The sequence below is a fragment of the Microtus pennsylvanicus genome, chromosome 6 (assembly GCF_037038515.1).
Source record: "Microtus pennsylvanicus isolate mMicPen1 chromosome 6, mMicPen1.hap1, whole genome shotgun sequence".
Taxonomy (NCBI): Eukaryota; Metazoa; Chordata; class Mammalia; order Rodentia; family Cricetidae; genus Microtus; species Microtus pennsylvanicus.
Window position 1 is genome coordinate 97911830 of NC_134584.1, and position 26374 is coordinate 97938203.

Here is a 26374-nt window from a genome sequence, read left to right on the forward strand (position 1 = left end):
CAATATTTGAGAGTCCAACGGGTGCTGCTCTCCATGCAGCTGCTGAGCACCTGGCTCCTGCGAGTCAGGCACCAGGTTGACGCCTGATCCATGAGAAGACACTGCCCTGTTGCCATGGAGCTTACAGTGTCATGGGAAGGCATTGATTGAGTGCTTCATGGCGTGGCACATTAAAATGGGGGAAGTTCCAGTATGAGGCATGGATGGGTGAGTTGGGCTGCTAGGCATGAGTGTTACCTTTCCCCCCTCTGGGAGTGCGGAAAGAATGAAACACATTCTCTAGTACATTGCCTCCCGGTCAAGATAGTGTGAAGGCCCAGAGCTATTCTGCCGCCCTGACCCATTTGAAGAGCTTCCTCTTTGGAGGCTGAGTTCCCTCCCTCATTTGAGTATTTCCGAGCAGCGGAGGCAGTAGTGGGAAGCATGGTGTCTAGACTAATCCTAAAGAGAAGCCAGAGATGCACCACCTTGGCCACTCTCCCACACCTAGGCAAGGTTCACCTACACTAATCACGTCTTAGTTCTTTAAGCTGTATTTCTCTCACTTCAGGACCTCCACTCCCAGAGTGCTCACTGCTTGGAAAGTTCTCCCCACCTTTCTCTACTTAGCTAATCCTTACTCAAGAGTAAGGGGCCGGATCAAATATCACCTCCAGAAAGCCCCCTGGACTCCTCAGACAGGTCCTAAGGCATCTGCAGTAATTTGGAGCTAGAATGTCCCTGAAATGCCCTCTGGTTAGTTTTCTTCTCCATCTTGTGATAGGAGGTGGAAGGAAGTTTGGTCACAGGGGTATGCCTCTGAAGGGCATAGGAGGACTCTAGACCTTGTCTGGTTAGCTTTTCAGGCAGGTTTCTCTATGTTTTAAGGCTGGAGATCTCCCTTTCCCCCCACACTGAGTGCCAGGATTACAAGTGTGTGCCACGATTGTTTTTTATTCCTTCTTAGCCACATGCTCCTGCCATGACATAGTTTGCCATCCCAGATCCAAAGCAACAAGGCCAAGTGGTCAAGAACTAAAATAAACTTTCCCTCTTTTGAAGTTGATGATCTCAAGCACTTTGTTCCAGTGACAGAAAGTTTATACTGATCAATCCAAACACTCCATTTTCTCTTTTTGATTTTTCGAGACAGGGTTTCTCTGTGAAACAGCTCTGGCTAGGGGCTGAAAAGATGGCTCAGCGGTTAAGGGCACTGACTGCTTTCCCAAAGGATCCAGGTTCAAATCCCAGCACCTATATGACAGCTAACAACTGTCTGTAGCTCCAAGATCTCAAATTTAGCTGCGGGCATAACACCAATGCACATAAAATAAAAGTAAATAAATTAAAAACAAAACAGTCCTGGGTGTTCTGGATCTAGCTCTGTAGACCAATCTGGCCTCAAAGTCACAGAGATCCTCCTGCCTCTGCCTCACAAGTGCTGGGATTAAACTTGTGAGCCACCACTACGTGGCTCAAACACTTCCTCCTTGGGACTTCCACGTTGGGTGCCATCAGATCTGTATGACTGCTCAGCAGAGGGAGAGTTTGAGTTAGGACAGAAGTAGGGCACAGAGAAGACACTCACCAGGCAGTGGGGAAAGATTCAAGGGAGGTAGAGAGGGAGGTATCCAGAACCTTCTATGGACTCTTGCTTGGCAAGAGAGCCTACTGGTCCCATTCCTGGCTGTAGAGAGCCAACTGTCATCTACATGTCCCACCCCAGGTCTCCTTCCTGCCATTTATGCCTTCGACTCTGTTCCAAGCACAAAATAAAAGAGACAACAATTCAACAGGGTAAGCCCCTTTATTAACCATCCCCACTTCTCCAAGTGTGCTTGAGCAGGAAAAAACCCAGCAAGACACTAGAAGAGGACAAGGGAGAGGAAGGGAAGGGGTCCTGAGATCAAGCTGAAGCTGGATTCTAGTCAACTGTCTCAGCCGGCCTGTCTCTATGCCATGCCCCAGCTTTACCCCTGGCCAGTCCCTAGAAAGCAGCACTTGGAAACCAAGGGAAAACAGCCATCATGGGACCAGAAAGGATGGGTACCAGGAATGGATGGGAAAAGAGCAATTCAGCTAGTCTGGATGCTGAGCTTCTGCCGCCTCTACTGAACTGACCTGAGTTGGGGTGGGGGCTGCCTTGAAGGCCCCCTTTCACTATTTTAGGCAGAATAGATGGAGAATATTATGTGGAGATCAGTTTTGTACCTGGACTTATAAAAGTGAGCAGGGGCAGGAAAGAGGTTAAGGTCCGCAAAATACAGTGTCTGGTATGACCTCACCTGGGGCAGCTATGACTCAGAGGGATTCCCGGGCATTGAGGCCAGGACTGACAGATGTGTGGAGCTGGGCAAGCTGACGTGGCACGGTTTGGTGCCATCCCTACCATGCTAAATGCCAAAACTCATCCATGAATGAAAGAGAAGAGATAGGGTAGGGGGTGAGGGATGGGTGGGGTGTGGGAATGGAAGTTAGAGTCAAGATGGAGATAGTACAGGAAATGTCCAGGGTCCCCAGTCTAAGTTCCTTCTGGGTTCTTGGGCTAGGTTTAGCTGGGGAAGAGAGAGGACCGGTTTGGAAGAGCGAAGAAATGGTGCTGGGACTTCACCCAGACCTTGGGCAGCCTGGCCTGGAAGGAAGGTCCAAAAGTCCCAAGCCTGTGACTCACCCAGAGCCTCTGAAAAGACAACAGACCCTCTGTCCACGTGGGAAGCTAACGGAGGAGTGCTCGCAGCACCATGGCAATGGCAGCCCCTAGCCCAGAGGCAGGCCGGCACCATTTGTAAACATTTGACTTAGTGATGTCTAGGGACATAGGAGGATACCCAATCTGGACCCATTAGGTTTGGATAAAGTCAGGGTAGGGACCCTAAAGACTTGGGAGGCTACCAGAGACTCACAGGGAGGCCCACAGGGGAATGGATAATTATACGATGTCAGCGTCTCCTTTGGAAGTTGACAGGTCCCAGGAGAAGCCAGCGCTGGCTTCTAAGAGACACGGGCAGGCACTAAACCCCGAGGTACTGAGCACAGTCCCGACAAGTTCTGTGAAGGATGCCAGCCCTATGTATACAATTTTGTGTTTTTTTTTCCCAGAGGAAGTCAGAATGGTCTTTCTCTTCTGGGACTCACTGACCTTCTCCCTTCTCAGGTCCCAAAGGTTTGATGCTCCCGTGATGTGAGACCTCCTGCCACCATCCATGACAATGCCAAGGTTGGGGAGCAGGAAGGCAGCTGGGCGGGAGCCGCCCACAGATTTGCAGTTGATTCTGTCCCATGACTGTCCCTGGAGAAATGTGTCCAGACGTCACCAGCTGGAAGAGGATGTGGGACTTGGGGTAGCTCCACAGCTCTGAGAGATGGTTCTTGGTCACACGTTTGCTGAGAGGCAGGGTTCAAGCCAAGAGGTCCACAAAGATGGCATTGGCTGTGGTTTGGCCAAAGATGAAAGCTCCCAGGGTGACCAGAAGGACTCCATAACTGACCAGTGCCCACCAGCTGTAGGGCAGAGGACAAGAGTTTCAGTCATTTTTTCCCCATGTCTCTGTAGACTCCTATCTAAAACAGTTAAAACTCAGTCACCCCACTTCTGTAGGCAGAACACCTCAGGCTTCCCATGAACTTCCCCATACAAAGCTTTGCGACCCTAGTTCACAGTTAAGGAGACCAAGACCTAGATGGACTAATGCTCAAGGCAGGACCACGGCAGAATGTGAGTCTTCTAATGGGAAGACACTGAGGAAAAAACAGGTGACAGGAAAATGGGATGTTGCGTTCAAAATAACATTAACAACAACAAAAAACAGAAGGCAGGGGGGCAGAGAGAGGGCTCAGTGGTTAAGGTCACAGTGTTCTTCTAGGGGATCCATATCAGGAGGCTCACAACTACTGTAGCTCCAGCTCCAGGGAGACTGGGACTGGATACATCTAGCCTCTGTGGACACATGTGCACATGCACACGAGAGAGAATTTTAAATAAAGAAAGAAAGAAAAAAAGCAGAAGGTAGACATCTATAACCACATGTAACAAAAATGCAAGGGGGTTATCACTGGCATTGAGATGAAGGGTAATTTTTATTTTTTCCTTTTTTTAATTGATATTTATTGAGCTCTACATTTTTCTCTATTCCCCTCCCTGCCTCTCCCCTCCCCACTTCAGTCCTCCCGCGAGGTCCCCATGCTCCCAATGGAGATCTTGTCTTTTTCTAGTTTCTACTTCCCATGTTGATTAGATCTATGTAAGTTTCTCTTAGTGTGCGCATCGTTGTCTAAATTCGTTGAGATTGTGGTTTGTAGGCTGGCTTTCTTTGCTTTATGTTTAAAAACCACCTATGAGTGAGTACATGATTTTTATTTTTTTAAAGATATGTCTGTTTTTACTTTATTGGTTTTTTTTTTTTTCCTGAGACAGGGTTTCTCTGTGTAACAGCCCTAGCTGTCCTGGAACTCGCTCTGTAGATCAGGCTGGTTTTGAACTCACAGAGATCTGCCTGTCTGTTTCCTGAGTGCTGTGATTAAAGGCATGTGCCACCACTGCCTGGCTACTGTTTTTAAATTTTATAATAAATAACTTTTTGTTTTGTATTTTTAGGCAAGGTCTTACTGTATAATCCTGGCTGGCCAGAACTCATTGCCTTTCTGTCTCAGCCTCCCAAGTACTGAAATACAAATATTGCCATGGGATAAATTCATTTGCTCTTCCTTCCTTTTTCCCATCTCCCTCTCTTTTCTATCCCTCACTGCCCCCATCTCTCTCCCCTGTCATGGTAGAGACTGAACCCAGGGCCTTAAATACTGCAGGCGAGCACTATCGCATTGAACTATTTTCCCTGCCCCGGAATAATTTTTTTTTAAAAGCATGAAACCTTTTATCAACTATTATTCAGAGAAACAGCTTTTCCTTCACCAGATGACTCCTGGTGGTGTTAAGTGTTTGAGTCAAGGTCCCACTCTGAGGTCCAGGCTGGCCTTAAACTCGTGGCAATCTTCCAGCCTCAAATAACAAAATCACATCCAAACCCCTGTGTATACTGCTCAGCTCTGTCATCACACATACATGCACAGACACAGTTTAGGTCACAGTCCATAGGGAAAACACGTCTTAGGAGAGGGGTAAAGTAGGCTGTGAGAGAAAGACTTACTCCACCTGCTTTGGATAAGGTTTCACTATATAGCCCAGGCTAGGCTGAAATCATGTAGACCAGGCTGGTTTCGAACTCTAGAAATATTCCTGTCTCAGGCTTCCAGGTACTGGGGTCAGGAGTACGCCTGACATGGGACTCTCACTTTTTCTTCTAAAGCCTTTCAGCCGGGCGATGGTGGCGCACGCCTTTAATCCCAGCACTCGGGAGGCAGAGGCAGGCGGATCTCTGTGAGTTCGAGACCAGCCTGGTCTACAGAGCTAGTTCCAGGACAGGCTCCAAAGCCACAGAGAAACCCTGTCTCGAAAAACCAAAAAAAAAAAAAAAAAAAAAAAAAAAAAAGAAAAAAAAAATAAAGCCTTTCAGTAGTACATAAATTGTTTTTTGTTTTTCTGAGACAGGGTTTCTCTATGTAACAGTCCTGGCTGTCCTGGAACTCTCTCGGTAGACCAGGCTGGCCTCAAATTCAGAGATCCGCCTGCCTCTGCCTCCCAAGTGCTGGGATTAAAGGCGTGCGCCACCACTGCTCAGGATGAATTGTTATAAACAGTTCAGATTACCCACGGCAAAAATATACATTAGAGCTCCATAATTTGGGGAGCGACACTAGAGGACTGAACCCAGGGCTTCATACGTGACAAGCACATGGTTTGTTACTAAGGCATACTTCCAAGCACCAAGAACTTTTTATTTGTGTGTGTGTGTGAGTGGACGTGCACATGGGTAGGTGTGTGTGGAGGCCGGAGGGATTCATCAGAGCTGGAGTTACAGGCATTTGTGGGAAGCCTGGTGTGTTACATGGATGCTAGGATAGGAACTCTGGTCTTAGGACTGAACAGCATGCATTCTTTCTTTTTCTGAGACGGGATTTCTCTGTGGAGCCCTGGCTGTCCTGAACTCACAGAGATCCTCCTGCTTCTGCCTCCCAAGTGCTGGGATTAAAAGTGTGTGCCACCACTGTCCAGCTGACCCTTTGCCTATTTTAAGGTCCCTTTTCATTTCCCTAAAAGGCTTCTCGGCTGCCCCTGCTTTACCTGGCTGGTTTGACCTCCTCCATCTCCGACAGTTTGGCCTGAATGAGGCACAGCCCTAGAAGACAAGAGGTAACGCTGAGTTTGGAAGAGACGATGGGGTCCCTCCCTCAGCCCAGTTCCGCCCCCCCTCCCCCGCCCCAGCCAGGAGGTAGTGGTGATTATGGAGAAAGGTCTGTATCCTCTACTAGAGATCCTGAAATCCAGACTGTCAACCCTGACCCACACCCAGCTGGACGCCCGGCCTCTGCTCTCCCAAGACAGGCCAGCAGATAACCGGAACCCTTTGGGCTACATTCAGATCTCAGCGCTAAGGGGACACACTGAATGAGACTCAGTGGTAGCTCACATCATCTTGCCAACTCCAGAGCAGACATGACTCCCTTGCTCCACGTCCAATGGGAAGAGCTTTCGAGGTTACTGGACAGAAACAAGCTGGGTGTAGTAGAACTCATAGCTGGACAGACAGGACGGATTTCGGGGGAACTGCAGCCGACATGTGTCTAGAATTTGGATCTCATGACTTCAGTCTCAAGGTGCCACCACCGGGCTTTCCTTCCTCTGGACTGGAATCGGGTACCCAGATCCCGAGGGTCAAGGGTCCACACACTTGAATTGAAGGGTAGGAGTAGAGACCCTGGACCTGGGCCTATTGGGCTTCAAATGGGCTATTAATAGTTGTCTCTAGCCTCACATCTCATCAGTAAAACAGAGATCACAACCTTCCAACCAGGAGTCAGTGTTGCCATGGCAGCATCTAGATGAGCCAGGTCAGCGAGCAACAGAAAACGGTGGTTACTTTTGCCAGCAGGTTTTGAGTCCCCAGCTAAGGTTAGGGAGGTCCTGCTGTGTGGGGAAGATAGGGGCACCTGGGGTGTGCACCTGGGAAGATGAAGATGAAGCAGGCTGCCAGGCCTCCAATGACTGAGATGACCTTGCCGATGTCAGGGATAAAGAGGGCTAGCAGCAGGGTGAGCAGGAACCACACCAGCGTCTGCAGGACTCGGCGCCGTCGCTCCCGCCCCACGTCCTCCTCCACTGGCACCCCCTTGTAGCGCAGCCACAGGCCTTCCACCACAGCCCTGATCACATGAGGAGGGGCTCAGGGTGCTTTGGCTAGTGCAGGGAGGGGGAGATCCTGAATGGGCAAGTGTGTGGTCCCTGAGCTTGGGTCCTCATCTGTGACCATCACTGTCCTTGGTTGCTATGGGCTACAAGACTTTACCTCTTCACCTGGATATGGACGCCATAATTCCCTTTATAAAAGGAATGGATCGGGGTGTCCAAAATGTTGGCTGGGAATATATAAAGGCTCAGGATAGGATATAGACTGGAGATCCTTACAGGGCTCACAGAATGGAACCAGTAAGACCTGGCATGGAGTATGGGAGAAGGGCATCCTAGACTCAGATTCTTTCTGTTGGCTTCAATTTTCTTTGACACAAAATGGGCTCCCCATAAGGCCATGTATTGTGCAGGCTCCCAGGGGGCTCTGGACAGGGTGGGGAAGGGGCTCACCGCCCACAGAAGTGCAAGATGGGGTAGGAGGTGAGCACGCTGAGGATGATGAAGGCTCGGGCAACGGCCACAGCCACGTCCTCGGAGGGGTAGGACCGGAGCACATCTGGATCCACAGCAGCTCCGAAAGTCAGGAAGCCACAGATGCCTAGGAGCAAAAGCAAGGGGAAAGGGAGGGTGAGGGTGGACCGCCTACTCCAGATGGGAGTGTTGGAGCAGCCTGGGAGGTGAGAGCAGATGCCCCACTTCCTGCCTCCGCAGGTGTTGCTTGCTGGAGCCCAGCAGCACACACGGGTGCTTTCTGCACGTGTCTCCCTAACTTCCACACACACCACTGCATCTGCTCAAACCACTGTGCTGCCACCACACCACTCGGGTCTCAGCTCAGATGTCCCCTCCTCAGAGAACGCTGCCCTGCCCATGCGGTCACGCCCACCCCAGTCACTTGTTTCCCATCCTGCTCCGTTCTCTTCCGATCACCTCTCTCTAAATCTCCTGTCACCAGCCAGAACAGAGGACCCACGGCAAGAGGGACTTTGCCTGTTTGCCTCTTGTGTTTCTTGCGGTAGCTTCAGAGGCTGGGACAACTCGAGCCCAGGCAGCTCCTGCCCTCATCTCCTACACAGGAGGATAACTCCCAGTTCATCTCTCCTGCCCAAATTAACCCACGCAACAGCCAAAGATTTGACCGGTCATTTCCCACCCAAGAAATGCATCCTCTTAGGCTCCCGGCAGCATCCATTGCTCTCCCATTGGCTGTCCAGTCTCATAGGTACCAACTTCTTACACCCCGGCAATACAGACCTTCCCCCATTCCTTCCCCAGACAACCTACATTGTGGTTACTCTCTTGTGGAATGGCTTTTCCCTCATGGACCTCTCCAGGTATCACATCTTCAGAGAGGAGCCTTCTGTGAATGCCACACCCACTCAGTCCCATCCCCCCCCCACTTCCTGGTTTCATCAGCCACTGCCTGGAATTCTTTTTTCTTTATTACCTAAATGAAACTTTCTCCTGTCTCGAAAAACCAAAAAATAAAAAAAAAATGTATAAAAACTTTCTCTAAGACTGTCGATCCCACCAGGGCTTGGGCCAGTTCCCTGCACAGTCCTTGTAGCAACTTTACACTGAGGGTACCTTCCCTTCTGATAGCCACTTAGCATCAGAATAGAACCTGTGAGCAGGCAGAACACTCTCACCTTGATGAGAGTTCAAGTCAATGTCTACCGAAGTGCTCACCCAGCTAAGAGTGCAGAGGAAAGCTAGACCAGAAACTCTGGGGACTCAAGAGGGAGTGGGAGCACGCCAAGCCTGGCCTCTGGAGGAGAGCACTCACCTGTGCCCATGTAGACAGCCAGAGCTATGACCATGGCCGCTGTCACCACTCCACCCCAGGTCTTTATCTCTGGCCGCTGCATGCTGTTGAACACGGGCACACTGCTCACATGGCACTGTCCAGGTGAAGGGTACGGTCATCGTGGGGAAGCGACCTCATCTCCAGGTTTCAAAGGCCCCAGGGAGAAGGGACAAGCCAGAGGCCCTTGGTTCATCCGTCCTCCCAGGAATCCTACCATCCCATCCATAATCCGAGGGTCCTCCCAGGGTGGGGGGAGTGAGCTAATGGGATAGCAGGGACCCTGCTGCTGGCACCTGAAATCCGAAGCAGATGGTGGGCATGGCATTGAAGACGGCCATCCAGGAAACTGGTCTGTTGGCAAACACAATGAAATTGCCTGTGAATCTCACAGGGTCACCAACTGTCCACACCACCCTTTCTGCATTCTTCCACCAACAACCAGCATCCCACACACTAAACACACACAGGCAGAGGACCCGTGTCTATGTGAAATTCAGGAGACAGTCTCTAAAAGGCCACCTTAGGACCAGAGTCCAGAATTCCTGGCTCCTGAACTAGGACTTTGTTTTCCTGAACTGTTCTTTTAAAAACAAAAAACAAAAGGGGTATGGGAGAGCTGGACATGCAGATGCATATCTGGGATTCCAGCACTTGGGAGGTAGAGGCAGGAGGATCGGGAGTTCAAGACCAGGCTGCATAGTAAGTTTGAGCCTGGTCTGAGCTACACGAGTCCCAGTCTGATAAATCAAAAAAAAAGAATAATTGGGAAAATGTGCCATTTTCTTCCTGGAACTCTCCCCAGGTTAGGACCTTGCATTGCATGGTGGCATCCGCTAGATACTAGACAGGCCCTCTCCCCTCCTTCCTACAATGAGACGCCTCATCTGGGTAGCAGCTTCTACCCCATGCATTTCCCAGGGACCCTCACCTACCTGGTCAGGATGTCCCCTGGGCGCATCTCCTTATCTGGCCAGATGTATTTGATGATAATAATGGCGGTGACGTACCAAGTGCCTACAACACTCAGGAAACTGCCAAGAACGAGAGATTTGACTTCCTGCTTCCCAGGCCCAGCCACCCCTTGTCCAACCCCATGCTCAGACGTACCCATCCTTGCTCTAGGGATTCAGGAGAAACAAGCGGCAGAGAGACCTGCCACAGGGAGGAGGCTGCTAGCATTTTAGCCAGGGGACATGCGCTGGCTCAGAGACCACATTCAGGAACTGGGCTCCAGTGTACAGTACAAGCTCAGCCTGAGCAGCCCAGGTGTGGCAAGGGCTTACAGCTGGCCAGCCTGTGGGCCTGGCATCTGAGAACTAAGAGATTCTGGGATAAAGGGGGAGAGTGTAGAGACTGGATTGCTAACATTTAAGGAAACCCTGGAGATGGCCAAGTATGAAAGAGCCTCAACCCCCACAGCTTTTCAGATATAGGGCTAGGAAGCCAGACCTCTCTCCCCGAAGTCCCAGCCACGCTGCCAACACTAAGATTGCCAACTCCCAGATTCCGGAAAAGCCAAAGCCCTGGCCAGCACCTGCCCTTACACCGCCAGCCGTTGCCAATCCCTTCTTTGACAAGGACTTTTAGATCACACCTTCCAATGCTGCAAAAGGCCACTATCTTCCTTGATAAAAACGGAAAAGGAACGTTCTGGGCCTAGAATTCTGAAGCTCTAGCCTGCCCTGGCTTGCCTGTTCTTGTTCCCCAAGGAAGACACCATGGGGGAGAGGGGCTCCCCACCAGAAATGGCTCTCCAGTTGCCTTTGATCAGAGCCTCTGTCTGGCCCAGGCTGGGTTGGGACCTCCGAACCTGGCATATTTCTGGAAGCCGATCTCCCTGGGGATGGACAGGGGCAGGATGAAGAGGAAGGCAGTGAGGCTGATGGTGAACTTGCGGTCTGTGTACCAGGGGCTGCCGCTGGCCCCTTCGGGGTCCTTTGTCATCACAGCTATAACTGCACGGGGAAGAAGGAGCGAATGTCATGCCAGGCCATTCAGGATGTGGCCCTCTGGCTTTGGCAGGGTCCTAAGATTTCCCTCTAAGGAGCAGGACTCGAAGAGAGGGCAAGTCCTAGTGTGGAACATTCTTTCCCCGCTACCCCAGGAACTCAGGCCGAGGAGAAAGACGAGAGCTGGGGAAGAACCTCACTCTTGTCCTGCTGGTCCCCAATGATGATGAGGAAGGCGATGCAGGTGCCGAAGGTGTAGACCGCGATTGCTACCTCACACAGCACGCCCGTCAGCTTGCCGCACACGGCCCACACCACCTCCTGGTAGGTCCTCTCATTGCTGGCCTGGGAGCAATAGGCCAGAATGACAAGCCCACTAATGATGAAAACCAGCATGCCCTGCAGGCAGGAAGAGACGAAAGGGTGTGGGAAAGGTGTCGTGAGCTCAGTTTGGGCATCTTTTACACTAATGTCCATAGCAGGTTTGCAGATGCAGGTCCTTATACTGCAGGACAATTTTAACTGATTACTAGAGGTAACCAAGTTGAAATTTTCTTTAAAAACGAGTTTCAGGGCTGGAGAGATGGCTCAGTGGTTAAGAGCACTGGCTGCTCTTCCAGAGGTCCTGAGTTCGATTCCCAGCAACCACGTGGTGGCTGACAACCATCTGTACTGAGATCTGGCGCCCTCCTCTGGCGTGCGGGCATACATGGAGACAGAATGTTGTATACTGAATAAATAAATATATCTTTTAAAAAAAAAACGAGTTTCAGTTGCTAGAGAGACGGCTCAGTGATTAAGAGCACTGGCTGCTCTTTCAGAGGACCTGGGGTCAATTCCCAACATCTATATGGAGGCTCACAGCCATTTGTAACTCAATTCGGTGGGGATCTGATGCCCTCTCCTGGCTTCCACTGGCACTGCATGCATGTGGCTCACATACAATTAGGCAAAAACATACATACACATACAATAATTAAAAAACAAAACAAAACAAGATAATAACGAAAAGAGCTTCATTCAAAATTTCGAACATGCAAACAGACTGAGAATAGGGTGGACCCCAAACAGCTTCAAACTCAGCTTCGAACCAATTTATGATTTTCTTTGCTTTCTTTTTCCTTTTTTTTTTTTTTTGTCTGTTACCCCAGCACTTGGGCTGGGGAAGCAGGAAATCTGAAGTTAAAGGTCATCCTTGGCTCCATAGAAAATTCAAGGTGAGCCTGGGCTACAACAGCCACCTCAAAAGGCAAAAAAATTAAGCATGCAGATGACGTTCAAACCTCTCTCATTGTTAGGAAGGCTTCTGATCGCAACTGGCCTCAGTGTGAAGAGTTCTGATACCTGACTTAGGCTTCATTCCCCTCCCCACCCTTTTTAAAGACTTCTTTATTATGCACACAGCATTCTGCCAGCGTGTATCCCTGCATACCAGGAGAAGGCGACAGATTTCATTACAGATGGTTGTGAGCCACCATGTGGTTGCTGGGAGTTGAACTCAGGACCTCTGGAAGAGTAGCCAGTGCTCTTAACCTCTGAGCCATCTCACCAGCTCCCTCTCTTTCTTTCCCTCGTCTACCCTACTCTTTTCATACTCTTGTATTGGTTTTGGATGGTAGCTTTAAAAGAAAGTTCTGGAATAGATTGGTAATGTCTATCAGTTACAAGAGAGGGAAGAATAACAGCGTATGTCCTCAATCGCTTAACTCTGATTCAAAGCCTCCCCTGCCAATCAAAGAGCCCAGGACACCGCCTACTTCTGCCGCCAGCACACTCACCATCTGCAGGGCGATGCCAGCTGCCACACCCCCAGCGGTGCTGAAGGCTGCTGGGAAGTTGAGCAGTCCTGCACCCAGGCAGGCATTGACCACAATGAAGATGGCTCCAAGCGTAGACGTGCTGCCTCTGTCTGGATCTCCAGGAGACGCCTCCCCCTCACTCTTGGGGGCCATGTCCACACAGGGACTTTGCAGCAAGCGGGCCCGCTCCCCAGCATCAGTGCTGGAGCCCCACTCGCTGTAGTCACTGTTGATGCTGACCTGGGCCATGGTCCAAGGCTACTTTTCTTCCGAGAGCTGTGGGTTCTGCCTCACGACCACATTCCCGGGGTAGCTGAGAGAGTAACTGCCCCCTTTGGGCTACTACTCCGGGGGACTCTAGTCGACCTGGGCAAGACAAAGAAAGGCAGACATTATGCTTATCCGGAAACAGTGACTCTGGGGCACAAAAAGATGATGCAACTTTCCCAGAGCACTTGGCTAGGATCTGCACAAGTACCAGGCAGTAACCAACTGCATGGCATGAACTCCTCAAGGCTAAGATGCAGGTGCTGCTCTGTGCATTGTGTTCTGTGCACTGAGGTCACAGTGTGTGGGTGACAGACACAGAAACATGCCAGCTGCACACCTGATTTGTTTCACTACACGTGATAGTGGGGCTGGATGGGGATGGTGCACACCTTTAACCCCACCGCTCCAGAGGCAGGCAGATCTCTGAGTTCAAGGCCAGCGTGGTCTACAGAGCAAGTTCCAGGACAGCCAAGGCAACACAGAGAAACCCTGTCTCAAAAAGAAAATGAAACAAAAGCGTGGGAGAGGCTGGGGATACGGAGAGGCTCTGATGGAGCACTTGTCTACCAATTCCCAGTACTGGAAGAGAGTCAAGGACGCAGAAGACAGGAGTGCTACCTGGAGCACCTGGAGAGGCCCCAGGGGACAGGTGTGTCACAGACACGGCTGAGATCATCTGGTCCTCTGGCAGCTCTGTGATCAGCGGTTCAGAGAAATAGAAGCACTGGCCCAGGATGGTCCCTGAGCAAGCTGCAACACAGCCTGGACCTACATCCATCTGGCTTCCCAAGAGGCCTGAACACCACAGTCCCAAGAGAGCTGCTGCTATGAACTACGGAGCTTCAGTTCATTTCAGCCTGGCATGCTTTCCTGCAATCCAGACTACATGGCTTTCAAGGCCCTTCGAAATTCAGGTCAGCTCTCTCATCTCCCATATGGCAATCCCTGCCATATTGATCCTCCGTAATTTTTTTTGTTGTTATTTTTGTTTTTTGTTGTTGTTGTTGTTGTTAAGATTTGAGACAAGGTCTCTCTATAGTCCTGGCTGTCCTTGAACTTAGAGATCCTTCTGCCTTTGCCTGAGTGCTGAGATTAAAGAAGTCTGCTGCTAGCAGGAAAATGTGGTATATTTCCCCCTGCAAGACAGGGCTTCTCTATGTAGCCTTAGCTGTTCTAGATTTTGCTTTGTAGACTAGGCTGGCCTTGAATTCACAGAGATCTGCCTGCCTCTGCGCCCCCAGTGCTGGGATTAAAGGCGTGCGCCACCACTACTCAGTGCTAGGAAAATAATTTTTTAAATTGCATTTCATCTATTTGTTTTTTGTGTGTGTGTGTGTGTATTTGTGTGGAGGTTTGTGTTTCATCTATTTGCTGTGTGTGTGCTTGTGTGGACGTCAGAACGTAACTTTTGGGAATGCGTGTTCTCCTTTCATAATGTGGGCCCAGGGGACCGAACTCAGATCATGAAGCTTGGCAGATTCTTTGACACACTGAGCCATCTCACTGGCCCAGAAAGATAATTCCTAATTGTGTGTTTGGAATAGTCCCAGCCCCTTCGCTGGCCATTCCAGGTTCCATCTCTTCCCCATTTCTCAGCCACTCACTGAGCCCTTCTCGGAGTCATCACAGAGCCTGGCCCTACCCAGACCCATTTCCTTCCATCATTTGCTTGTGTGCTAGCCCTGTGTGCCCTAGGCTTGCTTCCCCTAGCCAAACCAAACGGCTCTGAGGGCAGACATGAGGTTATTGTTACTACAAGCCACAACTGAGTCGACAGGACTGACACCAACGAGTCTGATGCCCAGGCATTGTGTATGCTACCCTTGGTCATGTGGCAGTCACTGGTGGCTGGGATTCAAAACCAGGCTTGCTGAGATGGCTTAGCCGGTAAAGATGGCCGGTGCCAAGCTTGATGACCTGAGTTTGACTCCTGGGACCCACATGGTAGAAGGAGAGAAACAACTCCCGCAAGTTTCCTCTGATCTACACACACAGACACAAGCTGGGCGGTGGTGGCACACACCATTAATCCCCCAGCACTCTGTGAATTCAGCCTGGTCTACAGAGTGGGCTCCAGGAGACTGTTACACAGAGAAATCCTGTTTGAAAAACAAAACAACAACAAACATAAAAACCAGATACAGGGGCTGGAGAGATGGCTCAGTGGTTAAGAGCACTGGCTGTTCTTCCAGAGGTTCTGAGTTCAATTCCCAGCAACCACATGGTGGCTCACAACCATCTGTAATGAGATCTGGCGCCCTCTTCTGGCATGTGGGCATACATGGAGGCAGAATGTTGAATACATAATAAATAAATAAATCTTAGAAAAAAAAAACAGACACAGACACAACTGAATGAATGAACAAAGACAAAATAACATCAACATTGCTAGAACATTCTTATGTGGCCCAGAACAGTCATCTGCCTCTGCCTCTGTCCTGGGCCTGCTGAACTGATAAATTTTAAGTTTGTCATCTTCTCACTATCTGGAAAAGCACAGCCTAACTGGAGGCTTTCCTTTAGCCTTGGTTTTTCCTTGAAAGCCAGGAGGTCCACTCTTCTTCCAATCTTGAAATGCTTTCAGGAACCCAGCTCTGAAAACAAGTGTCCTCGCACCTCAGTGCCGGTCTGAACCGCCAAGAGGAATAATGCTTCTTAAAGAGCCAAAGTTAAGGCCACAGCATGAGCAGATCCATATTGGGTTTCATGGTCTAAGTTGGTGAGGACAACTGACAAGGTCTCTTTCTCAAGAGGGCACCAGATCTCATTACAAATGCTTGTGAGCCACCATGTGGTTGCTGGGAATTGAACTCAGGATCTTTGGAAGAGCAGGCAGTGCTCTTAACCACTGAGCCATCTCTCCAGCTTGGGGTAGGGAGAGGGTTGGGGTGAGGTGGGTGGGCAGGGAGCTATATAGTATAACCTTGTCTCAAAAAAGTTTTAAACTAAAAAATCATCCCTGAGCTAGGAGGGGCTATGCTCTCATTTAGACCCAGAGGCCTGAAGCCTAACTAACCTGACCACTTCCTAAGTGCACGACCTTGGGGAAGTCACTTCAGTCCAATAAGTCTTCTTTTGTTTTGTTTTGATTTTCAAGATAGTGTTTCTCTGTGTCACTTTGTTGCCTGCCCTGGAACTAGCTCTTGTAAACCAGGCTGGCCTCGAACTCACAGAGATCCTCCTGCCTCTGCCTCCCGAGTGCTGGGATTAAAGGTGTGCGCCACCACCGCCCGGCTTCAGTCCAATAAGTCTTTTCAAGGCTTATTCTTATGAAGAGCAGGCTGATATTAGTAAGCATTACCAGGCTGGGGGTGGTAGAGCCTGTGCTTCTGTAAATGAGGCCTGGGAGTCAATCCCCAGCAGCCGCCATTTGGGGGCTGGTGTGATGGCTGAATGGGTAAATGTGTTTGTAAGCAAGACTCATGACTTGAGTTTGATCTCTGGGACCTACGTGGTGGAAATAAAGAATGGCCTCCTGAAGGTTGTTCTCCGGCCACTCAGGAACCATGGCTCGCTCATTTGTTCGTTCATTCATTCATTCATATTCTCATTCTCTATAATTGAAAAAAAAATCCCATTTCCTTCCCCCAAAGGCAATGATTCTGACACAACCAATGTTTATCCTAAGGCACCCCTCTAAATAAGGTCATTCCATTGGGGAGTCTAGAATAGACTTGAGGCCCCTGGGGATGCTTCCCAAGTGTTCCTTCTGATGGTGGACAAAGCTGGGGACATCACCCCCAGAAGGAAGAGAAAAGTTCGGGTGCTCTGGGACATCTGAAGGACATAGTTCTAGTGCACACACATCTGCTGGGCCAGAGTCAGAAACGTCAGTCTAACCACAGACTTGTTCCTCTTATGCAATCTGCCCCAGCCAACTCAGCAAAGTCTCAGTGGTGAGTAGTAAAGGCAGGCTGGGGACGCCCCAGGTCCAGGCACAGCTCCAGAGAGGTCTAAGGCCACCCGTGCCACATTGCTAACAACAAGGAAACAGACATTATGGTCACATGGTCCCAAGCCTCTCTCTAAGAAGCAGGCTTCCCTTTGGCACCCTTGTCCCAGTCCTGTGCCATCTGCCAGCCTCTCCTGCAACCATACAAAAGCTCATGTTGAGCTGGCGGTGGTGGCCCACGCTTTCAATCCCAGCACTGAGGAGGCAGAGGCAGGTGGATCTCTCTGAGTTCCAGGCCAGCCTGGTCTACAGAGTGAGAGAGGCTCCAAAGCTACACAGAGAAACACCGTCTCAAAAAACTAACTAACTAACTAACTAACTAACTAACTAACTAACTAACTAACCAACTAACTAACCAAAGCAAGCAAGCTTAGGTTGAATGATTCCATCCCCTGGACTCTCACTGGTCTACGAGCTCTCACCCCTACCCCAATTAATCAGCCCCACTGTTCCCAGCTTACCTGCTATCTCAGAAGTGCGTTGTTCTCTCTGCCCAAAGGTATGGGATCCGAGTCTCCTGACATCCCTTTTTGGCCTCAAGTTCTTCTCAAGGCTTTACCTAAAACCTGCAGTCAGTACAGAAAAGAATTTGACCTTTTGCAGCTGGTTACAGGGGTGAAGGTGGGGTTACAGGAGTAGCTCTGAATAACCCATAGTACGGAGTGGAGTGCCAGATCAGATAGAGCAAAGGCCCACGGAGGAAAGAAATTACGTTACGGTCACAATGAACATTAGCAGGGCCAGAACTATAATCACGATACATTTATGCTTAGGTCAGAAATGGAATAGATCTTACCCGCTTCCCAGTCTAACCTGGGGCCAGCACTGAAACATGAAGTTTAGTTGCATGGGAGGTGGGGAAGGGAGCACCCGGCCAGGGTGGGCTTGGGTGAGCCCCAAGCATGACGTAAAAGCGGTGGGTTGCGTGTCTAAGCTGACTAGATCCTGGCCTAGGACTGAGTGGAGAGCCGCCAGCCTAAGGCGTGGCTGGGCCGGTGCAACAGAGGACACCAGAGAGGATGGCTCTGGAGCCCTGCGGGAACCTGGTTGCAGCAGAGATGGGGAACTCCAAAGACCCAGAAACCCTACAGTCCCACCTGGCACCGCCCGTACCTCCGTTCACAAACCTCGTAGGCGTCTTTTCCGAGCCGACTTTGGAAACACGTGAGCTTGGGTCACATGACCACCCGTCTGGCAGAGGCTGCACGACACTCTGGGAATTGTAGTTTTTAAGCCAGTGTCATCCTCGGACCGCACCAGCTTCTCAAACCTACAACAAATTTCTGAGCCAACTTGGCTCCCTGCCAACACGTTTATCCAGTTATTTTTAGGCATGATCTCTTGGCCAAACCAAACACTGTTCCTTTCTCCTGGAAAGAGCGTTAAGAGGTTTGGCATCTTTGTCCTCGGGGGCAGTGGGCCAAAACTATTTGGCCTTATTATCTTTGTTCCTGCATTCATTCCAGCAAGTGACCAAAGAGTGTGAGGGACCATTGAACAAAAGAGAGAGAGAGTTTGAACATTCATTAATCCCTGGCTACAGCCTCAAGGCTGTATTTTAGAAGTGTGTCAGGCGTTAACAGGCTCTCAGTTTATTGAATGGAGGTGAGAATGCTCAGAGCCTTGGCTTCTGTGCTTGACTGTATGCCGGTTATAAACAGAGTCAGTTTCTTCCTTTTTATTTGTGGTACTAGAGCTTGAGACCTGGACTCTAGGCAAGAGCTATACTTTTCAGTTACATCTTTAGTCTAGTCTAATCATTTTTCTTTTACTTTTCCTTATGTGTGTGTGCATTCCACAGTATGCACGTGGAGTTCATAGGGCAACTTGCATGAGTTGTTTCATGAGTTGCTGTCCGGTGGGTTCTGGGGATTGAATTTAGATCCTCAGGATTGGGTGTCAAAAGCCTTTACGTATTGAGACTCGCATTGACCCTACGTCTCATTTTAAAAATAACAGAAAATGCCAAGTTGGGTGTGGAACACATGCCTGTAAACCCAAAATTCAAGAGGCTGAGCCAGGAGGATTGTGAGTTTGAAGTTAGCCTGGGCTATGCAGCTTTGCTTAAGAAACAATGCAAAACAAAACACATACTCATCACACACACCCCAAAAAGATAAAAGAGACAGCGTTACTGAATCACTGGAGTCAAGTGCAGTTGTAAGAAATAGTAAAAGAGACACTGTGTGCCAGTTTGCACCAATGAACAGATTCTGCAGAACGTTAGTCTAGTATCACACAACCAGAATATTGACATTGAAACAATCTGCTGATTATCTTATTATTTTTAAATTTATTTATTTCAATGCATGTGAGTATATGTGTGTTTGCGGGTATATTTTGTGTGCATGTATGTATGTATGTCTCTGTGCAATGCATGCACTGCTGATTTAAATGTCTACTGCCCATGGAGACCAGAAAAGGGCATCAGATCCCCTGAAACAGGTATTACAGACAGTTGTCAACTCCCATGTTGGTGGGACCTCTGGAAGACCAGGCAGCACTCTTAACCCCTGAGCCATATCCCACAGCCCCTGCTGATAGTCTCTAAATCTCCCATTTTATTTGGCTGTATTTGCTCTATAAAATTTTATTACAGCCGGGCGGTGGTGGCGCACGCCTTTAATCCTAGCACTCGGGAGGCAGAGGCAGGCGGATCTCTGTGAGTTCGAGACCAGCCTGGTCTACAAGAGCTAGTTCCAGGATAGGCTCCAAAACCACAGAGAAACCCTGTCTCGAAAAACTAAAATTTTATTACACATGAGCGAGATTAGACCTGAGCCCAGTTCCCAGCAGTGACAATCATCTGCATCTCCAGTTCCAGGGGATTGAACATCCTCTTCTGGTCTTTGAGCGTTCTCTCTCTCTCCCTCTCTCTCTCTCTCTCTCTCTCTCTCTCTCTCTCTCTCTCTCCTCTCCTCTCCTCTCTCTCTCTCTCTCTCTCTCTCTCTCTCTCTCTCTCTCTCTTTCTCTCTCTCTCTCTCTCTCTCTGTCTCTCTCTGTCTCTCTTTGTCTCTCTCTGTCCCCCCCCCCCCCGGAGTTAGGCCGGGCGATGGTGGCGCACGCCTTTAATCCCAGCACTCGGGAGGCAGAGGCAGGCGGATCTCTGTGAGTTTGAGACCAGCCTGGTCTACAGAGCGAGTTCCAGGAGAGACTCCAAAGCTACAGAGAAACCCTGTCTCGAAAAACCAAAAAAAAAAAAAAAAAAAAAAAAAGAAAAAGAAAAACTGGTTAGGCCAGTAGGCCAGGCAGTGGTGGCACACACTTTTTTTTTTTTTTTTTTTTTTTTTTTTTTTTTTTTTTGGTTTTTCGAGACAGGGTTTCTCTGTGGTTTTGGAGCTTGTCCTGGAACTAGCTCTGTAGTGGCACACACTTTTAATCCCAGCACTTGGGAGGCAGAGGCAGGCAGTTCTTTGTGAGTTCAAGACCAGCCTGGTCTACAGGGCAAGTTCCAGGATAGGCTCCAAAGCTACACAGAGAAACTCTGTCTTGGAAAAACTAGAGAGAGAGACAGAGAGAGAGAAAAGAAAGAAAGAAAGAAAGAAAGAGGGAGGAAGGAAGAAAGAAAGAAAGAGAGAGAGAGAAGAAAGAAAGAAAAAGAAAGAAAAGCTGTCTAGAAACAAGTCAAACTATGACCAGGCCTTTATAACTAAGAATAAGCCTTTGTGTGGGATTTATTTGGGTGGTGGGTCCTCACAAAAGCTAAAAGAGTAAAAAAAAAATCACACAATTAGAAGCTATAATATGTACGTATGCAAAGAACCTGGTACAGACTGCTGTAGGCCCTGGGTGTGCTGCTTCAGGCTCTGTGAGTTCATATGAGCTCTGCTCTTGTTGATTTAGAGGACCTTGTTTTCTTGGTGTCCTCCAACCCCTCTGGCCCTTACTCTGCCTTCTACATCGTTCCATCTCTTCTTTGTGGTTCCCTAAGACCCGAGGGGAGGGATTTAAAGAAGACACCCCATTAAGGGCTAAGTGTTCAAAGGTACCCCACTCTCTGTATAATGAATGTCTGGATGTAGGTCTCAGTATTCCCATCTGCTGCAGAGGAAGCTTCTGGAATGATGGCTGAACACTCATCTATCAATATAGCAGAATGTCCAGAATGTCATTAATAGGCATTTTATTGCTACTTTTTTTTTTAGAACAGTCGTATTTGGTTTTACCATAGGTCCCTGGGATATCTAGGTTCGGGTTCTTGGTTACTCAAGCAAGGTCTGGTATGGGTTCCATCTCATGGAGTGGGCCTTCAATCAAATAATACATTGGTTGGTTGCTCCCACAAGCTTGTGCCACTATTGCACTAGAATATCTTGCAGGTAGTACACCATCTTAGATCAAAGGTTTCGTAACTGGGTTGGTGTTTACGTTTTTTCTTTGGTAGCGTCAGAATACCTTCCTGTTCCAAAAATACTAACACATAAAGGGGAAGGCTCTGTGTAGGTACTATCTCAACCTCTCTATGCTCAATGAGTTATGTAGCTATTATCTTCACTATATGAATATGTATATATCTACTTACATTCATTCTATAAATTCTGTTGTCCTAGAGAATCCTGACTAATAAAGTCTATGTTAAAACCAAGTGGACTTTTCTTGAGGGGATACTTTTAATTCTACTTCATTAGGGGCCAAAAGTCTATTTAAATTGTTTACTTGATCTTGACTTAACTTTAGTAAGTGGTATGCATCAAAGTATCCATTTCTTTCAGAGTTTCCAATTAGATGGAGTACAGGTTTCTAAAGTACGTCCTTATGGCTATCAGGATTCCTTCATGTCTATTATGATGTCCCCACTTTCATTTCTAATTTTGTTAATTTGGATATTCTCTCTCAGCCTTTTTTAGTTAATTTGGATAAGAGCTTATATACCTTATTGATTTTTTCTCAAAGAACCAATTCTTGGTTTCATTGATTCTTTGTAACTTTTTTTGTGATTCTTTGTAACTTTTTTGTTTCTATTTTATTGATTTCAACCTTGAGTTTGATTATTCTTGCCTCTACTCCTTTTGGATGTGATTCTTTCCTTTTGTTCAGGAGATTTCAGCTGTGATGTTATTAGTACGAGAGCTCTCCATTTTTTTTATGTTGGCACTTAGTGATATGAACTTGCCTCTTAGACTGTTTTCATTATATCTCACAGCTTTGAATATGTTGTATTTTCATTTTCATTCAATTCTAAACAGTTTTAGGGGCTGGAGAGATGGCTCAGTGGTTAAGAGCACATTGGCTGCTCTTCCAAAGGTCCTGAGTTCGATTCCCAGCAACCACATGGTGGCTCACAACCATCTATAAGGAGATCTGGCACCCTCCTCTGGCATGCAGGCATACATGGAATGTTGTATGCATAATAAATAAATAAATCTTTAAAAAAATAAATAAACAGTTTTGAATTTATTTCCTAATTTCTGTCTTGACTTGTTTTTTGTTCGGTAGAGAGTTGTTCAGTTTCCATGATTCTGTAAACTTTCTGCTGTGTCTGTTGTTGACATGCAGCTTTCACTAATGGTGGTCAGAGAGGATCCAGGGTGTTATTTCATTTCTGCATATGTTGAGACTTGTTTTGTCCAAGTGTGTGGCCAGTTTTGAAGAAAGTTCCATGAGGTACTAAGAAGATAGATATATTTTTTGTTTGGGTGAAATATTCTGTAAATACCTGTTAGGTTCCTTTGACTTATGACATCAGTCAGCTCCAGTGTTACTCTGTTTAGTTTTTGTCTGGGTGACCTGTCTGTCGGTGAGAGTGGGTACTGAAGTTTCCCACACTCAGTGTGTGAGCAGTCAATATATGACCTCAGCTCTAATAGTGTTTCTTTTATGAACTCGGGTGCCCTTGTGTTTGGTACATAGATGTTAAGAATTGAAATGTCCTCTTGATGGTTTTTTTCCATTTGATGAGTATGTAGTGTCCTTCCCTGTCTTCTTCTGATTAGTTTTGGTTTGAAGGCTATTTTTCCATATATTAAAATGGTGACATTAACTTGTTTCTTAAGTCCATTTACTTGGAATACCTCTTCCCATTCTTTGGTATGAGGTACTTGTTTACCCCCAAAATAACTTTGTGCAACCATCAGTAAATATGCCCTTACATGACAGTTTAAGTCCCGTGCAGCAGAGCCGGGATCTTCCTGCTGGCACATAGGTCTACACCTCATCTGGAGTGACCTCTTTCTTTGATCATCTCATGCAACACAAAACACCTGACATGAAGGCAGATGCTCCTCAGGGACCACAGGAGAGAGGAAAGCAGGTGTTCATCAGGATCAGCTTAGTCCCCTAGGAATGGGGGCAGAGAGTGAGGAGAGGCCGGAGCAGATGGTCTGCTACAGAGCTGGGGATGAGACTGGGGGATTGGCATGACTGGCAAGATAGTGCAAAGGTTCCTCCATCTTGTGTTCTTGCCGATGCCATTTTAGATTTAAGAAGAATTTGATCTTGATGGAGAATCCTGGAAAATTACCTTCTATTCTAGGAGCCAAAGCCAAGATGCCCCAGCTAGCTTATCTCAGCTTCTGTTAAACTGCTTGCTTACCGAAGTCTCCTTCTGCAGCTGCTGAATAAGATACCAGAACGGTGTGTGTATGTGTGTATGTATGTGTGTTTTTTTTCCCCCTCTAAAAGCCTCTTGCTCTAAATGCTCAAAACTACTCTTGGGTCCCGAATACCTGAGTGTAGTTCTAGCCAGCTGTAATAAAGACTTCCAATTGGCTATAAACTGTATCTGAGTGGCCGTCTCTGGAGGGAGAGGTGAAGATCTGCAGTTAGCCTCCCACTTTCCTCCTGGCCAGAGTGGCCTGCAGGTTCCCAGGGAGCGCCCCCTGGAGTTAGGGGCTGGGATAAAGCAATGAGTAAGGTTTGGAGAGGGGAGAAGCTTGGAGGGGAAGATCTGTGGGAGGAGGAAGATTGCAGCAGGTGCTCTGCCACAGAGCTGGGGCTGAGACTGGGGGATTGGATCCGGAGGAGCTTAGGGAGAGTGAAGAGCTAGGGTTAGCCTACTTGCTTCCCTGGTCAGAGTGGTCTGTGGGTTCTCAGGGAGTGCTGCTGGAGCTGGGGGCTGGGATAAAGCATTAAGTCAGGGGTGGGAGGTTAAGAGGGGAAGATCTGTGTGTGATCTACTGGAGATGGGAGTGGGGTGGGGGGGAACTGCAGCCAGTGATAGGCTACAGAGATGGGGATGAGACTAAGGTTTGGACGTGGAGGAGCTTAGGGAGAAGTGAAGATCTGTGGTTGGCCACCTTCTTCCCTGGCCAGAATAGTCCTCTTCCAATCATAACCCTTGCCTCCCTCCCACCAGATGCCTCCTAGAATCTGGAATCCATTCCCTATTTATGGATGGCTGTGTTGTGTGTGCATGGTGTATGCATATGTGCACATGTATGTGGGTATATATGCCTGTGGGCAGAATGTGGAGGACATTGGATGTCTTCCTTCATTGTTTTCTGCTTTATTCTCTCCATACAGGGCCTGCCAATGAACCCAAATCTGGTCATTTGACTGGCTGCCCAAAGAGCTCCAAGGATCTATCTAGCTGTCTCTACTTTTGCATGGGTTCTGGGGATTCCAACCTAGGTTCTCATGCTCTAACAAACCGCCCAGCAAATGCTCTAACCCACTGAACCACCTCCCCGGACACTTGTTCACAATTTCTAAAGGGTTTTCACTTTTAAAAATGTCAGAGTAGGGCATGGTGTCACATACCTTTAATCCTAGCACTTGGGAAGCAGGTGGATCTCTGGGAGTTTGACGCCAGCCTGGTCTACATAGTCCCAGGGCAGCCAAAGCAACAGTGAGACCTAAGGAAAAATTGCTATTGAAATCACACTTTTTCCAATTAGATTGCTATAACTGGATGCTGAGAGCTGGGTAGGTTAAACAATGGAAATGTTGATAAGTTGAGGTATCTCATAAAGGTTTATCTCATGCCTGAAATCTGATTCTGGAGAGGCAGTTCATAGGTTAAGAGTGCTTGCTGCTCTGGGAGCTTGGAGATCTGGGACTGGCTACCAGCAGGGAAGCTTCTGGTGTGAGCCTCTGGCTCTGCTCCGTTCTGTGTTCTCCTATGTAGAGAGCAGCAGGAGGAAGCAAGCTGACTCCAGTCTCTTCTTACGAGGTCCCTGATACCACTGGATGGTTCTACACTTCCTGAAGGCCCCATCTCTAAATGGTATCACGAGGTTGAGTTTTCAGAAAGTTCTTGCCCATACTATATGACAAATGTTTCCCTATGCTTTTCTCTGGCAGTTTTAGTGCTTACGGTTTTAAATTAACGTCTTTGGTTTACTACAAATTGAGGGTGTGTGAGAGAGATGGGGGTCTCACTGTGTAATCCTGGCTGGGCTGGCCTTGAACTCACAGATTGTCTGCCTCCTGAGTGCTGGGACTAAAGCTGTGTGCCATTATTCCAAGCTTATGATTTTGGGCGAGTGAAGAGATGTAGATTTCATTTCATTCTTTCAGATTTATGTGCCTGTTGTATACAGTGTGAATTAAGTGTGTGCCTGGTGCCCTCATCAGAAGAGTATTCTGGATCCCCTGGAACTGGAGTTACAGATGGCTGAGCCACCCTGTAGGTGTGGGGAACCAAACTTGGGTCCTTGGCAAGAGCAACAAGTGCTGTGAACACTTGTGCCATCTCTGGCTCCCCAGTTTCCCTTTTCTACAGGTAGATATTTAGTTTTGTCAGCATCATTTATTGAAATGTCTTTTCTGGTTTTTTTTCTTCATTTATGTTTGCATACATGCCACAGCACATACACAGAGGTCAGAGGTAAGTCACCATCATGTGGGTTCTGGGAATCAAATTAGGTCATCAGGTTTGGTGACCGACAGGCCCCAGTGTATGTTCTTGATGGTGCACATCTTTAATCCCAGCACCTGGGAGCCAGAGGCAGGGGGATCTCTGAGTTTGAGGCCAGCCTGTTTTACAGAGTGAGTCCCAGGCAAGACTACACAGAAAAACCACTTTCCTAGCCCCGCCCACCTCCCAAAACAAGACGCCTATAGCTGTGTGGATGTATTTCTGATCCTGTTTCGTTCCCTTGGCCTGTCTTTGTTGCTCCAGCACACTACTATGTGGCACAGTTTGAGGTCAGGCATTGTGATACAGCTGGTAGTTGTTTTTTTGCTCAGGATTTGATTTTTTAAAGATCTGTGGTCTTTAGTGTTTTCATATAAATTTGCCCCCCTCCTCACTTTTGTGAGGAATGTATTTTTTTGTTGGGTTACACCCCACCCTGTCTCCAGACCAGCTGAAAGGCAGGATGAAGAGCAAGATGCATTTCCAGTCAGCTGGAAAGCGGATACATCTTCTGGCTTATGGTCAGCTGTACACGACTCCAGACTTCAGACTGGATGTCCACTTCTACCCATTTCCCC

The 26374-nt window shown here is 48.3% G+C and overlaps 1 protein-coding gene across 8 annotated transcripts; it reads right to left on the minus strand.

Annotated features, from left to right (window-relative positions):
• Positions 1–1767: 1767 nt before the first annotated feature.
• Positions 1768–18184, minus strand: Slc38a7 (solute carrier family 38 member 7). 8 transcript variants are annotated; one of them, XM_075977029.1, is made up of 12 exons: positions 18127–18184; positions 17461–17565; positions 12757–13143; positions 11179–11377; positions 10840–10984; positions 9962–10060; positions 9323–9380; positions 9009–9123; positions 7673–7820; positions 7037–7236; positions 6158–6212; positions 1768–3480 (listed from the first exon to the last, which is right to left on the minus strand). In XM_075977029.1, the coding sequence occupies exons 3-12, from the start codon at positions 13024–13026 to the stop codon at positions 3378–3380; spliced, it is 1392 nt and encodes a 463-aa protein (XP_075833144.1). In that variant the 5' UTR covers positions 13027–13143; positions 17461–17565; positions 18127–18184; the 3' UTR covers positions 1768–3377. The 8 variants fall into 8 exon arrangements, with proteins under 8 accessions (XP_075833144.1, XP_075833150.1, XP_075833145.1 ...); XM_075977035.1 differs by having other exon boundaries at positions 10770–10984; XM_075977030.1 differs by having other exon boundaries at positions 18113–18180.
• Between the last annotated feature and the right edge of the window lie 8190 nt (positions 18185–26374).